At 38.2% G+C, this 25,504-nt stretch overlaps 1 protein-coding gene and 2 pseudogenes across 1 annotated transcript in view; 2 read left to right on the forward strand and 1 right to left on the reverse strand.

The window, feature by feature from the left end:
- The window catches only part of Tango6 (transport and golgi organization 6 homolog), a 210,287-nt gene that overhangs the window by 56,438 nt on the left and 128,345 nt on the right, over positions 1–25,504 (forward strand). Inside the window, exons 12-14 of the mRNA XM_063247563.1 lie at positions 1,244–1,378; positions 15,413–15,922; positions 21,183–21,240. Coding sequence (XP_063103633.1) covers positions 1,244–1,378; positions 15,413–15,922; positions 21,183–21,240 — 703 coding nt within the window. The remainder of the gene's footprint in view (positions 1–1,243; positions 1,379–15,412; positions 15,923–21,182; positions 21,241–25,504) is intronic.
- On the forward strand, positions 1,388–15,403 carry LOC134475779 (uracil-DNA glycosylase-like; annotated as a pseudogene).
- On the reverse strand, positions 24,070–24,182 carry LOC111757454 (U6 spliceosomal RNA; annotated as a pseudogene).

The following is a 25,504-nucleotide window of genomic DNA, read 5'->3' on the forward strand; positions in this document are numbered from 1 at the left end:
TTCAAAAAATAATTGCGGAGACAAACTTAGAAAAAAGTAGAAGGCTGGATAGTTCTAGTCTAGTAATTTAGCAATACATATGCTGACACAGAAGCTAAATATAAATAACAGACTGTTTTAGAAAACTCCTTGGAAGCAAAATAAGTGACCCAAGGTGATAGGATCAGCAATTTCTCTAAAAAAGATCAGTGTCCTTAATTTCTAATATCAAATAGTCTTAGGGCTGGAAAGAATGGTGAAGATTGCCAAAGCCAACATTGTTTCTTTCAGTAAGTGGAACTCTTAGATAATCTTCCCAGTTTCCTTCTTTGCACTGAAAGACAAGTGTTAACAGGCCACTTTAAGCTTACAATAAAGATTCTAGCACAGCATGTGATTTGTCCACAGAATTAAACATGTAAGCTTGCATGGTATTTAGAGGCTTATTATGACCTATCTTAGCCTTCCCATTTTCAAAATGATGTCTTCCCCCTTGAGCCATTAATATGCATGTGTGCATGTGTGCGTGCGTGCATGCGTGCATGTATTTCTGCTGTCATTCATTCAAAGGTGTTTCTACTTAAGGTGCTTAATCCAGGCTCAAAGGATACTGACCAAATTAATTCTACTGAAAGCTCAGTTGTTCACCAAATACTATATAAAATCTTATATATGAAAATTTTAAGCCTTTAAAATTTTAAAAATGACTCTGTATTATTTGTATAGACTATTTGAAGGCACCAGCTTCTAGATAAAACTGTACATCTCTGCTGCTCTTTGTTTACTGGAATTAGACTGTGAAAATTTGGGAGAAGAAAAATCCATGAGGAAGAAACCTTCTTAGGAGATCTTCTGAGATGATCAGAAAGCAATGCATCATTTATTATAATATCATAGAGTTGATATTATAAACTATTATTGATACTATATTCTGACATTGTACATATAAGACACATGGAAGCTTCTGGATTGCTGAACATGTGGAGGTCCCTGGCTCAGACAGCTCTCCTTGTCCTGTCCATCCTTTCATCTGGCTGTCTCCCATAGCCATTGAAATATCCTTTATAGTAAACTGGTAAACGTTCAAAAAAAAATTGACAACATATAACACAATATATGGTACAGAGTAGCACATTGTTTTTGATGGTTCTTTTTGTCATTCTATTGATGAACAAAATGACATAGACATAAGAGGTATGGAGAATGTTAAATGTTCCGTTACCCATTAACTCTTCACTGATTCTAATTCCTATGTCTTCGGTAGGTAGTGGACTTTGTAGCAGCAACACTGCAGAGAGCATGTGCAAGCCTGGCCCATGAGGCAGAGAGCACCGTGGAGTCACAGACGCTGAGCATGTCCATGGGGCTGGTGGCCGTCATGCTAGGAGGAGCTGTTCAGGTATGTTGCGGACACGAGCCGTACTTGACTGGAGAGAAAGAAGAGCGAAATTGCTGTTTCCTTTCCAGAGCCTTGTGAAAAATGAGAGTAGATAGTGTGCCTAAGAAAACAAGAATGAACAAGTTACATGGTTAATGAGAATTATTTCCAAAGTAGAAGCCAAAGAAAATGCACCACTTTCACTCTGTTACCTGAGTAAACTTCACTGTCAGAAAGGTAGGGCCCTTTCCTACCTATGATGGTGTTTTGCATCTGAAGCAAACATACAAATACTAGATTCTATAGCCCTTAATCTCTAAAACGCAGCCCTTGTTCTTGCTAATACAGTCAGCAGGAAATCCCTAGTCACCTGGTTGCTTAGGACTGCATCTATTTTCAGTAGCTTCATGTTAGCACAGGATCCATTGTTCAGCCAATATCATATGAACATGTTAAAATATTGCTTTCAGCCACTTTTCAGTGCATATATCTTTTATATATTTAACTTACAATTATTAAGTTTTTTCATTCAAACACTATTTGTTACATACTGCCACAAGGGACTGTAAGTATAGAAATGAACAAAGCATACATGGTATTACCATCATGACATGTACAGTCTAACAGGAGGGTCAAACGCAGAATCACAGTTCAAAAACATATAGTTAGAATTGAACGAGGTGCCTCCAAAGAGAAGTGGAGAGTACCAAGGAAACATAATATCTAACCTAGGCTGAGAAGCTCTCTTCTGGGGTAGAAGGATGAGTTTAAGTCTTGAAGGATAAATAGGAGTTTGAATGTGTGTATGGAGATGAGAAAACTGCCAATGAAAGAAACATCAGTTATAAAGGCTCAGAAACAAGAAAGAGCTTGGTCTACTTAGATACCCATAGAAGGCTGGTATAGCTGAACTGTAGCAATCAAAGGGGAGAGTGGTGCCAGCAGGGGCAAAGAATAGGTAGGGGCTGGATCATTCCTGTGGGTGTGACTCAGTAATTATATGCTATGTTAGGTTAGCATACTGCAAAAAAAGCAGAGTAGTCTTGACGCAGGTATTATGAAATCCAATTGAAAGTAGCCTTTTTATACCTTTAAGTAGGGAATTCTGTGGAAGTAGTTTGAGTATTCAGATTCGATTTGATTCTTGATACATCAGAATTTGTCTCCTTCTAGCCTGTCCTTGTAATGAAAAGGAACTTTATCTGGGTCAGTTGTTAATGTGAAGCCCATTTCTTGGTAGACTTACTTAGCACCCTAATTTTGTATTTCCCATATTCTTTGAAAAAAATAGTTTTGATTCAGTTTCCATAGACATATGAGAATTACCAAGTAGGTGTCACAGAATAGTTTTTCTTGTGTTGTTACTGGAATTAGCAGGCCTCATTAATTTTTGTTTTTCTGATTGGATATTAATTTGAATAGTTTTTATTTTCATAAGCTGAGAATGAACATTTTATTTTATCTGTTTTAGGTTTTGAGACAGGGTCTCGACTGTATAGTCCAGATTGGCCTTGAACTCATTAGGTAGCCCAGACCTTCTTTGAACTCCCTTTCTAGAAGCCTGCTGTTGGGAGTGTGCTGTGTACATTGGTTATATTCTAAAAGAGACTCACTTGACTGATATAAATGTACAGTCCTTGCCAGTCCCTACCCTCTTATGAGCTATCCTGACTCACTGACTATATCCTGGATTCCTCTGACTTTGCAGTTTGTTAAGTGAACATACACACGTCACCCTCTAGGCCCTAGATATATTAATTTTTTTTCCATTTGAATCATGTATTTGTGAGTGGCGTCTGCTGTAATGCTGAGTTTCGGCTTTTTCCTTAATAGGAAAGTCATGATTTAGAATTATGGTTTTATTTGCTATAATCAGACTGGCTTTGCTTCAGAGTCTAGCACATCATGCTCTACACCTGATGGGGTCATTTTTTGGCTAATGAAACAAAACCTAATAGCGTCTAAACCTTTTTTTCTTTGCTTTCCAACTTAATTGATTAAGATGATTATTAAAATATCGAGTCTGGAAAGAGAAGTTAATTTGGAGAAAGTGCATGTTTAAGACTGCTAACAAGTCCATATCCAGAATGAAAAAAGGATAAAAAGACTGCTAACAAGACAACTCTAATCCCAAACTCAATTTCTAAGTTTCAGGATTGCACATCAGTAAAAAGTATTATGTTGGTAACTTTTCCCTGTCCCCTCAGGAAGCATTTTCTGTATGATGTTGCAGAGTCTGAGTCCTCTAAAGCACTGCTATAAGAAGCTAAGGAGAACATTCTAGATGTTCTGTAGAAAAATCTAAAACCCTATTTTTCTATGGAGGCAGTAGTCTATAAGATAAAGGCTGGGTTCCTAATCTAATGGGAAGCTGTTCATAACTGGGAGACTGAAGGTGCATCTCTAAAGGACCAGAGTCTTTAGGTTGATCTTACTGAATGCTGCTTAGGTTTCAGATGGTTTCTTTCTTAAACCCAGGAGGCACTGAGCTACGAGCTACATCCTGTCTATACCCTACTCACCTCCCCAAAAAATCAGCTTTATTTTAAGACAGGGTCTCACCAAATCGGCTAGTTGAGCCTTGAATTTGTGATCTTCCTGCTTTAGCTCCAAGTAGCTAGGATTATAGGCATGTGTCACCACACCGAGTTTTCTTTTAACCAGAAGCCATCGCTTAAACTCTTTAGTAAAAATGTTGCCCTGAAGCTGATTCTAGTGGTGCAGGTCTTTAATTCCTACTCTGGAGGCTAGGGGAGGAAGATCACAAGCTCAAATGCAGTCTAGGGAATTTTGTGAGACCCTGCTGAAAGAGAACAAGGCTCCAGATATAGTTTAGCAGTAGAGTGCTTCCCTAGCATGCACGAGGCCCTGGGTACAATACCCCTTAGATGCAGTTGATTTACATATTAAAATCATAACAAATAAAGACCAGGGTGAAAATAATGGTAAGCAAGCTAGAGATGTCTGCAGAGTAGGGATAAGGAAGAAGACAAAATCACTAACATCTTGCATGCAACAAGGTGAATTATTAAATCATTTCTGTGCTGGGATCCAGTTCTCTCTTCTTCAGTGGGCTAGAGCTGGACACTAAAGAATAACTTGGGCCATGATTTCAAGCTATAAGTAGAACTTCACTCAATCATTTTTAACTACTACCTCAAACAGTCTATTTCACAGTTGTCTATTTCTGCCCCCCAGACTCCCCAATTTTTTTTTCAGTATAGTGAATCAAACCTAGTGCCTTCATACTGAGCTATATCCCCAGCCCTTTAAAAAATTTTTCTATTTCAATACAGGGTCTTGCTAAAGTGTCCAAACTGGGCTCAGATTCACAATCCTCCTGCCTCATTCTCCCATGGCTGGGATTACCATGCCCAGCATTTCTGCCAGTTTTAATAAACAGTTTTGGATGGAAGGATAAATGGAAGGCAGAATAAAAGAAAGGAAGGAAAGATAAATTTTTAAGTAAGAAGGCATTGATTTTCTTTTGTATATCAAAGGGAAGAAGTATCAAAAAGTTTAAAAACACTATACTCTCCAGTAGTAAGCAACCTTCAGATCTGGTACACCCTTGGGTGTGTTGTAAATGTTAGTCATGTGTCTTTAGGGGAAAAGGAGAGCCACATTCCTTAATGTTTTCACAGGTTTTGCTTGGTTGTCCTCTAGGTAACCCAGAGTTTCCTCAGAAATTCCCTGGCTGGCAAAAAAAAAAAAAAAAACACTTAGAAATTAGGTCCCACCTGCCCACACTGCCACTGATATTGGGCAACTTGCCCCACAGTCTATGCAACAGAGGACAAAAAGACACTGCCCTGCCCATCCCATCCTATCATGCCAACACCATGCATCTCATCCGACAGCGTGAACAAAAAAGGAAGGGAGCACCCAAACTACCAAATTCTAGCCTGGTCTGTGCTTTGGTTCTTCTCAGAACAGGCTGGCAGGGGTTACAGCCAAAAGACTGACCCGATTGAGGATGAGACCAACTCTCTGGAGGAGGACTGAAGTGTTACCTTCTGCAGAGACTGGGTGAGAGACAGGCTTGGGAGATAGGCTTAGAGAGGATGAAAGCTGGATATAGATCTCCTGAGATTCCCAGAGAAGCTAAAGCTCAAACTAGGAAGATCATGGGACTGGTATTCAGTGGTGGGAGGCCAGGTTTTGTGGCTACAACCTTTAGAAGTGGTGGATCTGAAAGAAACGGCATTTAGTCCAGCGATGTACTTGAGCGTTTATACTGCTGTCTACATCCAGCAGAAACTAGTAATCTGATCACTGTAGGTTAGTATCTGAGTTGCCTGAGTGTCTATACTAAAATCATAGACTTCTTTGCGTTGGTTAATGGTAGCTTATGAGTGGTTCTTAGTTTGTCAATATCTAGCTTATATTTGATGGTATTTTGTTTTGTTTTGGTTTGGTTTTAATTTAGTTATTGATTTATTTTTAATTTTATTTTTAAAAAATTGTATTGATGCTACTGTTGTCACTGACTTTGCTATTATAGTCATGATGACATGTTGTTGCTGTCAGTTGGCTTTCTGTGCATGCTAATATCTGGATTTCTTGGGGCCATAAACAATACTGTGGCCCATTCCCAAAGAACTGGGCACTGAGCCAAAGAAGCTACAAACCCCATCCCCTCCCCCCCAAAACCGAAGCAAACAATAGAAACACAAGACAAAGCAGCAAAATGCCTCCAAAATCTTCCAAATCCCTCAAAGCTGATCCAGAGAGAATGGAGGGGGAAGAAAATGTGAGCTATATGACCAAAATGTCTAAAATGGTATCGAGGTACTAACAAAATAGTTCAATAAAGTACTTTGTGAACTTAAAGAAGACATCCCTAACCTGATAATGACCATAATGAAAGAAATGATTAGTGAGTAGAGGAAATCACTGATAAAAATCGTGTGAGGATAAAAAGAGAGTTGCAGAACATGAATGTCCAATGTAGAAAAGAATGGGAATCCATAAAAAGTTCCAAACAGAAGTCCAGAAAATTAAAAATACAAGTGAAAGTATGGGCAGCAGAAGTGACCAGTGTGAAAGCACCATATCAGATTTTGAAGCCAGGGTTGTAGTTAGTGATCAGTTTACTAGAGATATCTTAAAAACAACAAGTAAACATGAGAAATGAATCCAGAAACTGCTAGATGACCTAAGCTCAAGGCTAATATTAAGAGTAATTGAAATAGATTTTTTAAAATCAGAAGATAGCACAAAGAGCATAAAAAACCTGTTTATAGAAGTAATAGCAGAACTTTCCAGACATGGGAAAATAATTTAGCACAGAGATAAGAAAGACATTATAGAACTGTAAATAGCTATGATCAGAAAAAAGCTCCATCCCACATAATTAAAATTTTAGAAATCTAACATAAAAATAGAATCTTAAATGCTGCCAAAGAAAAAGAATCACTTATAAAGGAAAATCCATCAGAATTACAACAGACTTCTCAACACAAACCTTGAAGGCAAGGAGAGGTAAGAATGAAGTATTTCAGGCCTTAAAGGTACACAACTTCCAACCTTGATATATCTGCACAATTGATGAAGAATTAAGATATTTCCATGATAAAGAGCAGCTAAAAAATTCACCACCACCAAACCAAACCTGAAAAAAATTCTCAAGGATATCCTAGAAACAGACAAAGAATCTAACAGTGCCAGCAGGTCCAGAAGAATGAAGTAGAAGGGAAAGAAAGCAAAATAGGAACAGATAAATAATATAATCACAGGAATAACTCAGTACCTATCAGTTATAACTGCTAATGTGAATGGACTCAGTTTGGCAATCAGGAGACACAGATTAGCAAAGTGAATCAAGAAAGAAAATGCAACATTACGCTGTATACAAGAAACATTTAATACAAAAAGAAATTCATAATGTAATGTGAAAGAATGGAAAACAATATTCTGTGCAATGGGAACTCAAAAACAAGCAAGAATAGCTATCCTATTTTCAAAGTGGAGCAAATAATGATCAAAAGAGGCAAAGACGGTTATATATTGGTTAATGAAACTAATCAACAGAAAGAGGTAACAATTAAAAATATGTATGCACCAAACCATGCACCCAAATTCATTAACACTAATGGACATAAAAGATCAAAGAAACATCAGTAGAGTTATATTGAAGGCCCTCAGTGCCCCAATGTCACAAAACAACCAATAAACAATAAAAACCAATAAAGAAATATCAGAATTGAATTGAACCTTTGAACAAATGGACTTAATAAATAAGATATATACAGAGTGTTCCACCCAACAATTGAATGCACATTCTTTTTGGCAGTTTGTGCTACTTTCTCCAAAGTGGACTCCCTATTAGTTAATAAGGCATACTTAAGAAAATGTAATCCTGTGCATTTTATCAGATCATAGTGCAATGAAACTAGAAATCAATAGCAAAAGAAACTACATAAACAATGCAAACATATGGAAATTAAACAACACAGGCTTGAATAATTAGTGAGACAGAAAAAATTAAATAAAACAGGTCTAGAATTAAATGATAATGCCAGTAACATAGCACAACTTAACCAGGATTATAGCTCAGCCGCACAGCACCTGCCAGTCAAGTGTGAGGTTGTGAATTCAATTCCCAGTACCAAAAAAGGAAAAAAAAAAAAAAAAAAAAAAAAAGAAAGAAACATAGCAGAACTGCAGAATTTACAGGACACAGTGAATGTATTTCTGTAAGGGAAGTTTATATCTGTGAATGCTCCCATCACAAAAATGAGCCCAAATAAATAACCTAGTGATGCATCCCTGGAAAAAAAAATAGATGAAATGAAATGTTTCATGAAATTCAGAGTGGAGGAGTACTCCCAAAATCATTTTTGGAAACTAAAACTAGAGAAAGATCCATCCAGCAACAAAAACTACAGGCAAATCTCTCTAATAAACATAGATGCAAAAATCCTCTACAATATACTGTCAAACAGAGTGTTGCAAATCATCACAAAAGATCATACACCGGGGGCTGGGGATTTAGCTTAGCAGCATAAGCACCTGCCTTGCAAGCAGGCAGTCGTGAGTTTGATCCCCGGTACCGATAAAAAGGAAAAGATCATACACCATGACCAAGTAGACTTAACGCTAGGTGTGCAAGGATGGTTCAACAAATGCAAGTCAACAGATATAACTCATTACATAGACAAACAAGAACAAAAGTCATACAGCAAAAAAAAAAAAAAAAAGCTTTTGACAAAATCCAACATTCACTCATGATACAAACCCTGAAGAAAATAGATATAGAAGGATATTATCTCAATCTAATAAAAACAATTTATGACCAGCCTATTGGCAGCATCATATTAAATGGAGAAAATTTGAAAGCTTTTCTCCTAAATTAAGGAACAGATAAGGATGTCCACTATAACCACTCCTATTCAACATAGTCCTTGAAACATTGCAAGGTTAATCAGGTAAGAGAAAGAAATAAAAGGGATACATAAAGGAAAGGATGATGTCAAACTATCATTATTTGCAGATGACACAATCCTATACCCATAAGACTCAAAAAATTTCGTGAAAAGACTCCTAGAACTCATAACCAAATTTAGCAATGTACCAGGATATAGAATAAGCACATAAATATTAGTATCATGAACTGCAAACATATACTAATAAAAAATTTTAAAATACTGTTTCTGTCCACTAATAATGAACTCACTAGGCATAGTGGCACATGCCTATATTCCTAGGACTTGGGAGACTGAGGCAGTAGGATTGCCATGAGCTCATGGCCAGCCTAGACTACATAGGGAGTTCAAAGCCAGCCTGTACTACATAGTGAGTCCTGTCTCAGATAAATAATGAACTCATTGAGAAAGAAAGTAGAAAAACAATACCATTCACAACAGTGTCAAGAAAAATTAAATACTTAGCAGTTAACCAAGAAAATAAAAGACCCTTAAAATTATATCATTCTGAAAAAGAAGATGGAAAAGGACATCAGAAAATCGAAAGACATTCCATGTTCCTGGATAGCCAAAACTAATATAGTCAAAATAGCTATACTTCCAAATATATGGATTTAACTCAATCCCAATCAGAATACCAACATCATTCTTCACAGATTTAGAAAAAACAATTCAGAAATTCATGTGGAACCAGAAGAGAACCAGAACAACAAAAGCAGTTCTGGGGCCGGGATTTAGCTCAGCTGTGTAAGTGCCTGCCTGGCAAGTGCAAGATTGTGAGTTCGACCCCCCCCCCAAAAAAAAAAAAAGCAGATCTGGATAATTATAACAAAACAGGAGGCATCACAATCCCAGACTTGAAGTTATATTACAAAGCTGTAGTCACTAAAAAACAACGAACAAACAAACAAACCCAACATGGTCCTGGCACAACAGATATGTGGATCAGTGGAACAGAACAGAGGAGAGACAAACAACTATGGACACAGTCAACTATTTGATCTTTGGCAAAGGGACCAAAAACATACATTAGTAGAAAGATGACCTTTTTAATAAATGATGCTGGAAAAACTGGATATCCACCTGCAAAAGATTAAGTCTAGGTCCATATATTTCACCATGTACTAACCTAAAACTAACATGAATTAAAGATCCAGATGTTAGAACAAAAACACTTAATCTACTAGAAGATAAAATAGGTTAAACTCTTGCATATATGAGCATAGGCAAGGACTTTCTGAACAGAACTCCGATGGCATAAGAAATAATACTGAGGATCAACAAATGAAACCTGTTTTACTTTCTTTTCTGGTTGCTGGGACAAAATACCCAACACCTACAAGTTAAAGGAGGGAAGATTTATTTTTGGCTCACAGTTTGTAGCGATTTCAGTCCATAGTTAGGCTAGTTCCGAGGCAGGGCGGCATCACAGCGGAAAAGAGTCATAGCAGAGCAGGCCGAAGGCAGTAAGCAGTAAAGCAAGTCTCCCTTTCTCTCTTATCCCAATTTAAACCACAAACTGTTTGGGCGGTACCACCGGTACCCAGGTGCAGCTTCCATTATTCACACCCAGATCTATGCTAAACCAATTGAGTTGTCATATGCGCTTCATCCCTGTGTCATACACTAATCCAGCATCACACAGCCATGATCCAGACACCCCCACCTACGAGCACAGGAAGCTTTGGGGGGACATTTAAATACAAGCCATAACAAGATCATACCAAATTCAGAAGCTTCTGAACTTCAAAGGAAACAACCAACAGAGAAAAGAGACAACATAATGAATGGGAAAATATTTTTGCGAGCTGTTCCTCTGTTCCTCAGACAGAAGATAGACATCTAGAAAACAGAACCCAGTAGCTGACTGCTTGGCTTGCACCGGTCTCATAGGTCCCCGGGCAGTGCATGTTCACTCCCTCGGCTCTGAGATGACAACTCAGAAGGCCCACTACCGTGAGCCCCACCAGGAAATGGCAGCCTGTGGCCTTGAGCCAGCAGACCTGAGGACTGGCATGGCAGCTGTAGCTGAGGAAAATAGCTACGTGGCAGCCAGCCCTGCCAGGAAAGCCTGGGCTAGACAGGATGAGCCCAGCATACTTCCCTCCTTGCTGCTGAGCTCTGGGTAATGGATCCACATCCAAAGGAACAAGGCCTCGGTGCTGCTCAGACCAGACACCCCTGCAGTGTGCCTGTGGGCTCTGAGGACAGCTCGAAGAAACACCTCAGTGGAGAATTTAGGAAACTGTATTTTATCAAGCTAGTGGGATTTGATACAGAAGAAAGAAAACATTACACTGTTAACCCGTTCCCACACCAAGTCTTCATATGGACCCAAATGTGTGACATAAGAGATATGAAAGCTGTTACCCTGGGACAGAATCCTTATCATAGACCCAGTCAGGCTCCTGTGCTTTAGCATCCAGACATCTGCTCCACCCCCACCCAGTTTGGAAAACATCTATAAAGAGCTGTCAACAGATGTAGATGGTTTTGTCATCCTGGCCATAGAGATTTATCTGTGTGAGCCAAACGAGGTGTTTTCCTGAATATTTTATTTTGTTTTGTTTGAGACAGGGTCTCACTATGTGGTTCAGTAACCAGGGCTGGCCTCAAACTCACAGTGATCCTCTTGCCTCAGTCTCCTGAGTATTGGGCTCAGTACTGTTCTTACAAGATAGATAACTATACTACTAATCTCTGTTAGTTCATCAAAAAGAACAGTTTGTGCTTTCATTGTTTGATTGTTTGATCAATTTTTCATGCCTAAATCTTACAGTTTGAACAACCACTTCTAAGATAATATGCACTATATTAGTGTTAATGTCCTCCTATTTTTTGCCATTGTGTATTGTTTCTATCCTTTTTTTCTGTTTTGCTTTTTAAAATTTTTTAAAAAATTTTTAAAAAGCAAAACACTGTTCTTGCTGTCTGGGCACATCAGGCCGGTTAACATGAGAGAGGATGGGAGCAGTTCACTGATACGGTCATGTCCTGGCTCAATCAGAAATGAATGGCCTTATCGTCTCACTCTGGGGCTCTTAGGCTGTTCTCAGGGCAGTGCTTTCAACAGGAAGTGGCAATATGTCCTGCAGACTGCTCATCCCTCTCTGTTGTCAGCATAGAGAGGATTCTTTGGCTGTAGACACTTTTCTAAAGCCAAAGAAGTGTGGCAGAAGTCTGGCAAGAAGCCCATTGACCGGAAGGAATTCTGACCCCACCGAGTAGTGGTCTGTCTCCATGGTTAGTTTTTGAAGAGCTGCTGCTGATCTGTCAGGAAGGGACTGAAAATTTTCTGTATCATTAAGCACCCTGCTTAATAAGGAGAGAAGGCATCCTTAAAGCAACCAAGAACCAGGCTGCCTGGGATGGCAGCTTTACTGTCAGAAGACAGGGATCTATCTGAGAGGAAACTTCAGCCAGGTAAATGAATCTCACTTCCAGGCTGCTCCTTCCATGCTTAGGGCTTTTACATAGAGTCTGAGATCTCAATATGAGATCCGTGCTGAAAAGTGATTAACAGAAGTAGAAACTGGTTAGTCTTCAGTTTAATACTGGCCCTTGGTGATCCTGGAGAAATAACTACTTAATATTTCAGTCTTTTCCTTTATCAACCAATTGAATATTACTTTATATCCCCCAAAATTTTTCAAGCATTTATGAACAAATCAGTTGGCACCTTAGATTTCCCTGATTATTTTCAGAGTAAGGCATTTGTGGGCTTAAAAAGTTGAAAGAGTATGTAACTTTAATTGCCTTATAAATCATTTGATTCAGAATCTACCTACCTGCCTGGTGATTAGAAGTACTGACCAGTTGAATAAAATGAATCCCACAGTGACTAATAAGTTTGAAAACAGGGAAAAAGATTTTATTGTTGTTGTTATTACTTTTGCTTTTTCCAGTGCTAGGCATCAAGCCTAGATCACTACACATACTGGAAAGCACTCTACCCTGGTGCTACACCCTAACCCAGTTCTGGATTTTTGACAATTATATAATGCCATGTGTCTACCATTTTAGGTATCATCATTCAGAATAATTTCACTGTATTAAAAATCCTCATTTCTTTGCCCTTGCTTCCCTGTAGCACCTGGAAAACACAGATCTTATTTCTTGCATAGTTTTTTTGCCTTTTCTAAAATGTCAGGTAGTTGAAATTATACATAGTTTTTTCACACTGAATTATATGCACTTAAGCTTCTTGTATGTGTTTTCATACCTTGATAGACTTTTTAAACTAGTGAATAGTATTCTATTGTTTGGCTGTTTATTTATCCTTTCATCTCATGAAACAAATCTTGGCAGTTATAACTATAGCTATTATAAACACCCATGTACAGGTTTTTGTGTGGATGTTTTCAGTTTATTTGGGTTAACACCATGGAGCAAGATTATTATATTACTAGATAATAACAACATGTTGAGTTTTATAGAAAAAAATAATTAAAAATGAAAATACTACCAATTTGTCTGCTCTACATGTTCACTGTAGTTTGATTAACTATTCTTTTACAGATAGGTCTTTTGCAAGTATTTTCTCGCAGGCTATGGCATCTCTTTTTTGATAGTATCTTTTGTAGAACAAACGCTTTTAATTTTAATAAAGTTCAGTTTATCAACTGTTTGTTTCACAGATTATATCTTTTTTGTTATATTTAAAAATTGGCGAGTGTGGCAGTACATGCCTGTAATCCTTGTATTCTGTGAGACTGAGAGGAAGACTAAATTCAAGCCCAGCTTGGAATTATGGCAACTTAGTGAGACCTTTCTGAAAAATGGGTGATGTTGTGAATTAGGATTGTGTGAAGGCCCTGGGTTCAATCCCCAGTGCTGAAAAAATAAAATTGTCACCATACCCAAGGTCATGTAGATGTATTACTATGCTATCTTTTAGGAATTTTATGTTTTTGCATTTTGCATTTAGGTTTTTGATCCATTTTGAATTAATGTTTACAAAAGGTGTAAAGTCTGTGTCTAGATATGTGTTTTATACATAGTTATTCAGTTGTTCAGTCTTTTGTTGAAAAGACCCTTTTATTGTATTATCTGTGCTCCTTTGTTAAAGATCAGTTCACTCTGTGTGTCTTTCTGAGCTCTTTGTACTGATCCACTAATCTTTTTAACTTGGTCTTTTTCTTATTAGACAAAATCGTTGTATGTAATAGTAATGAGAAAGTAGTCCTACAGACTGTAGATAATAGGTAACCCACTTCAAATGCGTACGAGAAAGAAAAAGACCTTGGTACAAAGAGGCACTGAATGATCTTTAGCATAATGATGACACTAGCAAAAATTTTCTAATGAACCTTGTTGCACATAGGTTCTAGAAAAAAATATTCTTAGATAACATGTATCTTTACTCTAGAAATGCATGTTCTTTTCTCCTTTTAAGATACTGAAATAGAATGGTTACAGAGATAAACTAACATATTGTGGAGATAAAAATTCTACCTTATGTAGATTTTGTTTTAGTGTCTAATTCTATAAACAAGGAAATCTGAGGAGAATGTATAAAGAATGTATAGCATTCATAGGTACAAACCTGTCATATACTTCAAATTTTTATTAAGAGAACAATAGTGCAGAAAGTAAACAGTAATAATTCTATGGGTTTACAGTACAAAATGAAAAAATTATATAGATTTTATGAAGATGAGTGCTTAGATAATGGGGGGAGTAAACAATTAGTAAATCTGCCTTGATTCAAAATGAATTTATGATTCCTAAGGTTTTCAGATTTTCAGGGTAAGAAGCCTCATAATTCTTACGGTATTTTCAAATGGAAAAGGATTGTTACCATATCTTACTTTTTATTGGTTGCATATGCATCTTTCATTAGGCATATGGCATTATTAAATAAAAAGCAGAGAGTGGAGAAAAGAAAGTTCTATATAATTTTCACTCCTGTTCCTGGAGAAATTGCCTAATTATGACCAATCCTTCCAAATCTAGAGTGCCTTTGCATGTCAGTTTGTCACTTTAGACCGCTCAGTTTTGTTCATTTCAGTGACACCATGTAGGACAATGTGTGAGAATATAGCTTCTAGAACCTGGCTTTTCTTATCTTTTTTTTTTTTTTTTTTTTTTTTTAATGGTGTTGGAGATTGAATCCAGGACCAGGCAAGTGCTTTACGATTGAACTATATTCTCAGCTCTTTTTTAGTTTATTTTGTAACACAATCTTGCTAAATTGTCCAGTCTTACCTGAAACTTTCAATCCAACTGACTCAGCCTTCAGAGTAGCTGGGAATCACAGATATATACCACCAGGCCTAGTTAGGGCTTATTTTTGAGTTGATATCTTAACATCTTCCAGTTTGTGATTTTGAACATGAGACTTAACTATTCTGTGCCTTAAGATCCCTCTGTTTAAAATGTGGAAACCAACAGTAACTGTCTCCTTGGGATATGAACATGTATATGCTTTAATTCAGAAAAGTATCTGTACATGGCAGTGTTTGTTAAATGTTAGCCATAATTAGTCAACAGGTAGTTATTGAGTGTTTGATCGAGGCCATAGGTTGATTAAACCTTGAATAAAATGTGACTCTTATATCTTGGGCTCAGGATATATTAACATTTGCCACATTCATTTCAGTTTGATATTGTTCTTTTCCATTTGTAGTTGAAGTCAAGTGATTTTGCAGTCATGAAGCAGTTGCTGCCTTTGTTGGAGAAGGTCTCCAACACATATCCTGACCCTGTCATCCAAGAACTCGCTGTTGATCTCCGTATCACCATCTCTACCCATGGAGCCTTTGCCACGCAGGCTGTCAGTGTGGCTGCCCAAAGTACACTAAATAAAAAAGGCCCAGAAGAGAGAATGGAAGAGAAGCAGCAAGCCAGTAATGATACACAAGCACCTCAGAGTCGTCTTGAACAACAGCCAAGTAATGAGAAATCCCCTCAAACAGGCCTAGAGTCTGATGTTGCATTCATTCCTAAGGGGGTCAGTGAGCCCAGCACTACTACAAACCAGAAATCTGGAAGCATAACCACAGAACAGCTCCAAGAAGTTCTTTTATCAGCTTACGATCCTCAGATTCCAACGCGGGCTGCTGCCCTGCGCACTCTTTCTCGATGGATAGAGCAGAGAGAAGCAAAAGCCCTTGAGAGACAAGAGAAACTCCTCAAGGTAAGTAGAGCACACTGCAAAGACACATTGGCACAGGAGGGGCAGTTGTCTAGGAACATGCATTTTTGGAACATTGACTATATATCAAGCACTGTCCTAGACTTTCCTCCAGGATCCTTTAATTGTTCTGAGGACTTATACACAGAAAGACTTTTATACAGGAAGACTTTCTTGTTTTGTTTTGTTGTTTTTGTTTTTATTTTTTTTTGTGTGTGTGACAGAATCTTGCTATGTAGCCCAGGCTGGTCTTGAAATTATGAGGATCCTCTTGCCTCAGCCTCCAGAGTGCTGGGATTACAGGCATGTACCATAATGCCTGACATTAGAAGACTTAAATGACCATACAAAACTACTCACTTGAACATGAACAGAGTTCCACAACTTTTACATGCAAAACAGGCTGTGGTTAGGAAAAAGAAAATTAAATCTTCTAGGATAGGTAGACGTTAGCCTGGCTTGACAAATGAGTAAAGTCTGAGCAAATAGGGGAGAATGTGAAGCAGTATGAACAGAGTCCTGAGATGGGAATGTCCCAGCCTAGGTAAACCACTTGTATTTCTGGGCTTCTTTCAGAGAAACCTTGGTCAGGAATGGGTCTTTTCCCTTCCCCTCCCTCCATCACAATGAAAAAAAGCTGTTCCTTCAATTCTAGATTTATATGGCAGAAAAGATGTGCTTAGCTGGAATCGATTCCCTGTAGTGGAAATTGTCCTTTAGTATGAGTTAGAGGTGAAAAATAAAGAGTCTATATCAAATCCCAGAGCAGTTTCTTACACAATTCACTTAAACTTTCTAGGCCTTCATTGTGATGACAATGGTGATCTCTTCTATATCCTCTAGCTAGCTATTAGACTAAGACTTATAATTCTGATTGAAAACATTTTGGTTACTGAAGTGTTGTATAAAATTTGTGTAAATGAAACTGCTGTTTATTGAGCCAAAGCATATATCCTTCCATTTTTTTCCTTTTCTTCCTTCCTTTTTGCTTTTTTGAAACAGGGTCTGGCTGTAAATAGCTCAGCATTCCTCCTGCTACAGCCTCTCAAGTGGTGGAATCACAGACATATGTTGCCATACCTGGCTTTTCATTCTTGTTTTGTATTGAGCATCACAAACTGTATATGTTATAAACATTTTTTTTCTAATCTTCACACCTGCAATATTATCCCTATTTTATAAATGATAAAACACAGAAATACCCAAATGATTTGCTGTCACTGGAATATCTTCTTTGAGTAATCATTTAAAATATTACTTGATATACCTATTTATATGATAAATATGTTGGCAAAGGACATGGCTATATAGACATCCAACTTATACTAGAACCCAAGCAAGAGGAACATGGGCATATGGCCATTATCTTTCCGTAACTTGCATGTTAGGGCCCAAGCCCACCATTGTATCTTCTAGATAAGCCATAACTGCTGCAGTTGACACACATGGTGAACTCCTAAATTGGGGAATATATTAACAGTAATTTGTTCTTAATGCCAATTTAAGTGCAAAACTTTGTCAAGTTTTTTCATTTTTTATGTTTGTAATGTTGGGTATCAAATCCAGGACATTGCACATGCTAGGTGAGCAGTCCCACCACTGAGCTGTACCCCTGCCCAGTTTGCCAGATTTTTAAGAATAGAGTGGATTCAAAGTTGTTACCATAATAACATCTCAGTCTCACTTGAGTTTTCACGCTTTGTGAGCGTAAGATAAAAGATCCCACTGTAGCAGCCTCTAGTGGGGCATAGCCTGTGGAATCTCATGTCATCTGTGAGAATGTTGAGTACTGATATATTGGTTTCTATGGATATACTTCAAGAAGTATCTGGCCCCCGCTCCCCTTTGTCTTTTTTTTTTTTTTTTTTAATTTAAGGAGAAAAGAAAGAAAAAAAAAGGTGAAAGGGTACAAGTTATACAGATTTACAGAAGAAAAAAATGAACAGTAGGAAATCACTAGTTAATGGATTACATATTGCCATCTTAAAAATAATTGTTCAAGTCACAAAATTAAAGCTTGTAGAGTGGACATTCCAACAATGATAGTGCAAACAGTTCTGTTCAATGATCCAATAAAACTCTGTGATATCATTTTCTATCTTATACACTTAAATATACAAACAATGACTATTACACATTTTGGGTTTCATTGCTCCCATGGTTCTTATTGCTTTTTTGGAAGAGAGTAAAACCAAATGAGACATAACAGGACAGAATCGGTCAAGTCAAAAGGGTGGACATAATAGATAATATAAAAACATAATACAAGGTGATCATCAATGGTTACCATAATGCCTCCCACTATCTCTAATAGAATTGCCTATATCATTAGTTATAATACAATTGAACAAAATAGTAAAGAACAAAACCGACAAAACCAAAACATTGGAGACATTGTAGGTCTTCAAAAGTAGATAAAAGTCAACGAGAATGGGCGTTATAATGAATCTCATTATCTTCTCAGCTGATGCCTAAACTTTCGAACCTGATACTATCCATTAAAACAGAATAGGGGAACATCAGTCAAAAACAAGATGATGAGAGTAATACAGGGCTTCAAATCGAGATAATAGAAAGTCAAAGTGGGTTACTATATTATATCCTGCTATTTTTTCCCTTTAATTAAACAGATAAAAATAAAAAAGTAAATAATGGAGTGGAGATTGAGAAAAAAGAGGGCATAACAGCAAAACAGCGCAGATCAAAACATAACCATTTAAGCAGAATAGTATTTCACCACCAGATAATTCCGACCTAAAAGTAGTTACCATATTGACTCTTTCCTTGAAGTCCTTGAGTACAACTTCATATACTGTAGCATTAAGTATATCAAAACAATGTAAAACCATTTAAGAGAATGACAGCATTACAGAGTATTTAGAATCGACTAACAGAAAATGAACAATGGTTTCTGTATGATCTCCTTGTCTTTAAAAGGTTTTTGCTTATACTATCGTACATAATAAAATCCAATAAGATACAACCTGTTTAGACCATTGGAGACAGAAGAACAAAAGCTAGATGAGACTTCAAAACAAGATGATACTAAATCAGTATTACCTATTAAGATGTCATTTTCTCTAAAATAGCTGTTCCTATCATCCAATCTTCTCTGTCTCATTTCTGTTGAGCTCTTTTTCTGTCAGTAGCTGTCAGTTTGTCTTCTTCATTTTGTTCTCTGCTCCATTCGTTGTGGCCTCCCCGCCACCATTTCTGTGTTCTTTGTATTTTTCTTTTTTTAGAATATCCTGCAATACTTTTTGTAGGGTTGAATTGGTGGTTGCAAATTCCCTCAGTTCCTCTTTATCCTGAAAGCACCTTGTTTTTCCATCAATTTCCAGGGACAGTTGTGCAGGATATCTCAATCTTGGCTGGAGATTATTATCTTTCAATTATTATCTTTCAAAGCTTGAATTATTTCCCCCCATGCTCTTCGTGATTTGATGGTTTGTGCAGAGAAATCTGCTGTAATTCTGATGGGTATTCCCTTGTAAGTGGTCTGTTTCTTGTCTCTTACAGCTTTTAATATTCTGTTCTTGTATTGAATTTCTGGAATTTTTATTATTATATGCCTGGGTGTTTCTCTGTTAGGGTTGTAGGTAGCTGGGGTCCTGTATGCCTCATACATCTGAGTATCTTTACCTTTTGCTAAATTAGGAAAATTCTCCTGGATTATTTCTGTGAGTAGCTTTTGTAGTTCACTTGTTTGTGTCCCTACTTCTTCTTTTATGTTCTTAATCCTTAAGTTATGGCTCCTCTTATCATCTTCTTGTCTTTGTATTATTGCTGTTTGTTTCTTTGTTATTTTTAAGAAGTTTTTCATTTCATTCTCCCATATTACAAGTCTGCCCTCCAGCTCAGATAGTCTGTCCTTAGTTTCTTTCAAGCTGTTATGCCAGTCTTGGATAGACGTCTTAATTTCTTGATAGTCCCTTTGAACCTGCTTCACGTACTCTATGCTTTCTCTGTTTTCTCCATCAAACAATTCTCCCCTCTTTTTCTGTTCTTCCATTCCACCATCTGTTTTTTCCTGGGTGGTGCTTAGCATTTCTCTAACTATTCTGCATACTTCTAGCTTCAGGTCATTGATAACTTCATTCCTGAATTGGTCTATGAGGCTCTCTATATGGCGCTTAATGTCTATTGGTGCGGTGTCTGCTATTGCCTGTTTCTCAGAATTGGGGGCCGAGGAGCCTTTCTTGTTGCTTCCCTTCCCCATATTTTCTGTTCCTTATAAAATGCAAGCTTACATAGGAGGCCCAGCTTCCCTGCCTGTCAGCCACAGCCTGATCAAATTGCGCTGGCTAGGTGTTCCCGCCCACCGCTGCGCACCAGGGAGTTACGGACTAGGCAGCCTACGTGGGAGTCACCCCTCTGGGCCACCGTCAGGCTCTGGGATCTGGGTTAGGACAGCCTACCAAGTCCGCCCGTAGCGTCATGCAGGCCAGGCACTTTTCACCAATCCCGTCCGAGAGGGGAATGTGTGGCTGGAGTCACCACCGCACCCTGCTCTTACAGGACTGCCTGAGCCCAGAAAGTCCTCCGCTGGAGTCAAACTGTGGTGGAGTGTCAGTTTCTCTCACTCACCTTGCCACCAGTCAGTGTACGCCTCCTTGTCCGTCCTGTTTTCGACTCTGTTCGCAGACTCTCGTTCCCAGAGCTTCTGCGCGTCTCTCCTTGCCGAGCCGCTGTGGAGGCAGTCAGCCGCCGGGCGGCGGGAAATCCAAACCGCGGTTTCCAATGGCGCGGGGTCCAGCCTCCACACCGAGACTTTTCTGTTCCTATTTTAGCGCCAGGACTGCATTCCAAGTTGGTTTCTCTCAGCCCAGTTCGTTCCTGAGTCAGCAGAGCATATCTCTACCAGCTCATGTCTCCTTAGTCCGCATCATTCCTGATTTCTGAGCCGAGCCTTTCAGAGAGCCTCCGGTAGTTGCTGTTATCTATCTGCCATGTTCTCCCGGAAGTCCTCCCCTTTGTCTTTTTGAGAGATGGCCTCCCCACATAGCTCAGGCTGGCCTGAAACTTGCTTTGTACCCCAGTTGCCTCAAACTTGAGATGTGCTCCCACAATCAGCCCCTCCCTTTTTTAGCTGTTATACAAATGAAGGTTGAAGCATATTATAACATTTTCCTCACAAGATTCTAAGACCAATTTCTAGCTAAGAGAAATAAGGAAAGCATTTACTTTCTTGAAGCTACAGATAAGGGGTTCTCAAGTCTTTCTTGCTCTTTGTGAATCATGTCACTGTATTTTGTGGTTCCAGGTATTCTTGGAGAACTTGGAACATGAAGACACTTTTGTGTATCTGTCTGCAATTCAAGGTAAGTTTGTTCTGGATAAAGGATTTTGAATCTGTGGGTCAAAGATTGTATTATGTTTATTTGCACAAAATCTCTAATGTTACATTTTGCCCAATTTTCTGCCCCCTCACTAGGACATTCTAAGTAATAATATTGATGGAGAATTTCCAATGAGTCCCTGTAGAATTTCAGTGTCTCATAATAATAAAATTTTTATTTATGTTCACTTAACAGTTCATAGATTAAACAAGGCATGGTGGCATACCACTGTAACCCCAGCATTCTGGGAGGCTGAGGCAGGAAGATCCCAACTTCAAGTCCAGCTGGGGCAACTTAGTGAGACCTTGTCTCAAAATGACAAATCAAAAAGGACTGATATAGCTTAGTGTGAAGACCTGGGTTCAACCCCAGTATCATGAAAAATAAAATAAATAAACAAGGCATTTTTTAAGTTAAGTCCCATTTCTTCTAATTCTGAAGATGAGCGGCAGAGATGGTGAGGTTTGAATGAACTCAGTTTCCTTTGGTGCTGTCAGGGCAGTGAGCCGGGGCTCTAGAGGCAGCTTACCAGGGTACACCTCCCTAGCTCCCAGTTTCTCAGCTGTCTGGTTTGGCAAATGACTTAATCCCTCTCAGCTGCAATTTCTTTCTTCTTTTTTTTAAGTGGCATAAAGAGGTTTGATAAGGCAGAATTTAAAGTATACACTCAAAAAAAATAAGAGTGCAGGTCCTCAAGAGAGAGGCACCGGGGCTGCAATTTCATATTGATTAAAATGGGACTAAATGAGAATATAAAATGGTGCAACTCCTTTGGAAAACAGTCTGGCAGTTCCTTAAAAATATAAAGCTAGCTGGGGATTTAGCTCAGCGGCATAAGCACCTGCCTTGCAAGCAGGCAATCGTGAGTTCGATCCCTGGTACCGATAAAAATAAATAAATAAATAAAATAAAACTATAAAAAAATATAAAGCTAGGCTTGACTAATATTTCCATTCCCAGGTATATACCCAAGGGAAATGAAAACAGGTCACAGAAACTATGTGAGTGTTCATAGCAGCATTAAAAACAGCAGCCAGGAAGTGGACCCAAATGAGTAGTGAGTAAATGGGAGGTATTCACACACAAGGAGTTTTATGTTTTAGGTATGAAAGTTAATTAAGTACTCATCTACATCATGCATAAACTTCGAAAACATGATGTCGAATGAGAGAAGCTGATCATAAAAGATGGTATATCCTATGAGTCTATTTATATGAAATGCATAGAATATATAATTTATAGATGCAGAAAGTACATCTGTGGTTGCCTAGGCACGGAAAAACAAGGATATAGTTAGGAATGGTAGCTAAAGGGTGTGGGATTTCTTTTTGGGGCAGTGAAAACATTCAAAAAGTGTTTGGGTGATGGTCATATATTTTTATGAATATGCAAGCAACCAGTGACTGTATTGTATTGTATACAAATGTATTGTATACATATTGTATACAAATGATAATAAAACTGCTATCAAATAAAACGCAGTAAAAGAAGAGTGGGCTAGGGGCTGGGGATTTAGCTTAGCGGCATAAGCATCTGCCTTGCAAGCAGGCAGTTGTGAGTTCAATCCCCAGTACCGATAAAAAGGAAAAAGACCAAAAAAAATTTAAAAAATTAAAAAAAAGAGGAGAGGGCTAAGACTGTCAGCACCTAGGAAAATAAGACAACTAAATATAACACAGTAGATGGTACCCTGGAATCAAGAGTATGAGCTTTAGGAAAAACTAAACAATCTGATGATAAAGCATCAACTATTATATTACAGTGTGTGTGTGTGTGTGTGTGTGTGTGTGTGTGTGTGTGTGTCTGTGTGTGTGTGTGTGTCGGTGTTGGGTAATGAACTCAACGCTTTCATCCTGAGTCATATCCTGCCCCCAGCCCTCTTTTTATTTGTTTTATTTATTTTTAATTTTTTCATTTTGAAACAGTCTTCCTAGGTTACTGAGTTTCCCAAGCTGGGCTCAAACTTTTGATTCCAGTGCCCAGGCTCCTAAAGTGCTGGGATCACAGGCACATGCCATCATGCCCAGCTGACAAATATATTTGTGCCATACTAATGTAAGATGTTAATAATAGAGGCAAGCCAGGTGTGGTAGCTTATGTTCATAGTTCCAGCTATTCAGGAGGCTGAGGCAGGAAGATAACTCCCACTCAGCAGTTTGAGACCAGCCTGTGCAATGTAGCAAGACCCCATCTCATTAAAACAAGAGTAGTACAGGCAAATGGGTATAGAGTATATGGGAACTCTATGCTATCTCCTCATAAATTCAATAATCTGAAACTATTCTTTCATAAAAAGTTTATTTATACAGGGAAGCTAATACTAAGTTAAACGAGTTAATGCCTGGAAAGTGCTTAGCACAGTGTTCAATACATGAGAATTGCTGTTGTTAGTATTATCGGCAGCATCATCTTCATCATCACTATTACTTCTGTTAGAGTGCTGGATAATAATGCAGGGACCTGTGGGACTTCTCAGATCTAATTGTATTTTCATCATGCAGACCTACAGAGAAGACCAGAGTTTATTACTTGTTCACATCTTTTTATAGGAGATAGTGAAGTTTTATCTTTTCTACATGGAAAATGTTGCTTTGTGTTTTTTTAAACAAAGAATAAAAACAATGATACAGAATTTCAAATCAACATAATAGGAGATTAACAATGGTTAATATGTATTGTTATCTTCAAAGTAATTGCTCAGATTACAAGATACAGCCATGAAAAAATGATCAATTAAAGCACAAACCATTTTTTTGTGATGAACTAACACATTGGTAGTGTATCTATCATATATATATTTATATATATAATACAAACATGGAACACTTCATGAATTTGCATGTCATTCTTGTGCAGGAACCATGCTAAGCTTATCTATAACAGATCTAAATCTTGCATAGGCTTTTTCTATCAGTTATTACTGCTTAACACACTACCTCCACACTCAGTGTCTTAAATGATTAAAATAATTCATTATCATTCAAGCATTGCAGTTGAGGTTCAGCAGATCCGGGCTGGGCCTGGTTAGGCAGCTTTGCTTCTCTCTGCAAGTCTTGGGCCAGCTTCAGCATCTCTGTGCACGTTTTCCTGGTTGTCCCTGGACCAGTGGTCTGCCAGGGCATGTTCTTGTGGTGACAGCAGCAGTTTCAGAGAGGCAGCATACATGTAAGAGGCCTTTTGAGGCCTACGCTTGGGATAGGCATCTTGTCATTTCAGCCATATTCTTTTGGCCAAAGCAAGTCAGTGGCCCAACCCGAAAGACAAGAGTGAAGAAATATGCTGAATCCCTGGGGTGGGACAAACTGCCAGGTCACATAGCATAGGTTATGGATGCAAGGAGGGGTGCAGAATTGGTGCCGTTAATGCAGTTCTTTACACTAATGTTCATCTTCCAAAAGTAAGGCTCACAGTGAACACAAAGGCACACCCAAGTCCCTACTGTCCAGTTCCTGCATATAATCTGGGTTTGCTTTGTAGGTACTTCTTATTTAATTTTGTTTTCAGTTTTTTTTGAGATAGGGTCTCACTGTGTAGTCCAGGCTGGCCTCAAACTCTCAGCCATCCTGCCTCAGCCCTCTGAGTGCTGGGATTACAGATGTACACACGCCCAGCAAGACTTCATATTTAAAATTTATGAGAGAATGCAAGAGGGGACTTGAGCCTGGGATTCTTAATTTATGCAGCACATATTGTACATTTACTAAGGACAAACTGTTTTAGAGTAACCGTAAGCTGTGACTACGCTAAAAGGCAAAAAGAATGCTTCAAATAAGAAAGACCACCCAAAGCAAGAAAAGGACATCAGGTGAAAGAGGAAACCTAAAGAGTAGAAGTAATAACCTGCAGCTGAGAGGTCCGAGAGCTCTAAGGCTCAGTGGTGCTCAGGAGGCCACATGAGGCTACATGACAAGGAATGGTATTTATGGAAATCAGATAAATCTATGAAGCAAGAACCTAAATTGCCTCTAATTATTAAGTCTCAGAAAACAAGTCATCTAATACTTTCCCCAAGAAACTGTAGTACAGTTAAGGAGATATTTTTCACTGATTTTTTTAGGACTGGCTTTTGGAAAGTGGCATGTCATTCTAATATGGTAACACTGATGTCTAGAATAAGCATCGTTAGCTGATTAACCCATTGAGCTCATTAAGTCTGCTGTAAAAATCACAACTTTGGTGTTGTGTTTGTTTTGAGCAATTTTAATTGGTGTGCTAATCAGTAGCTAATTTGATGATGAAGAACATG

Source organism: Cavia porcellus, unplaced genomic scaffold, assembly GCF_034190915.1.
Source record: "Cavia porcellus strain 051 isolate PalLab524CR breed Dunkin Hartley unplaced genomic scaffold, mCavPor4.1 scaffold_4, whole genome shotgun sequence".
Classification (NCBI taxonomy): domain Eukaryota; kingdom Metazoa; phylum Chordata; class Mammalia; order Rodentia; family Caviidae; genus Cavia; species Cavia porcellus.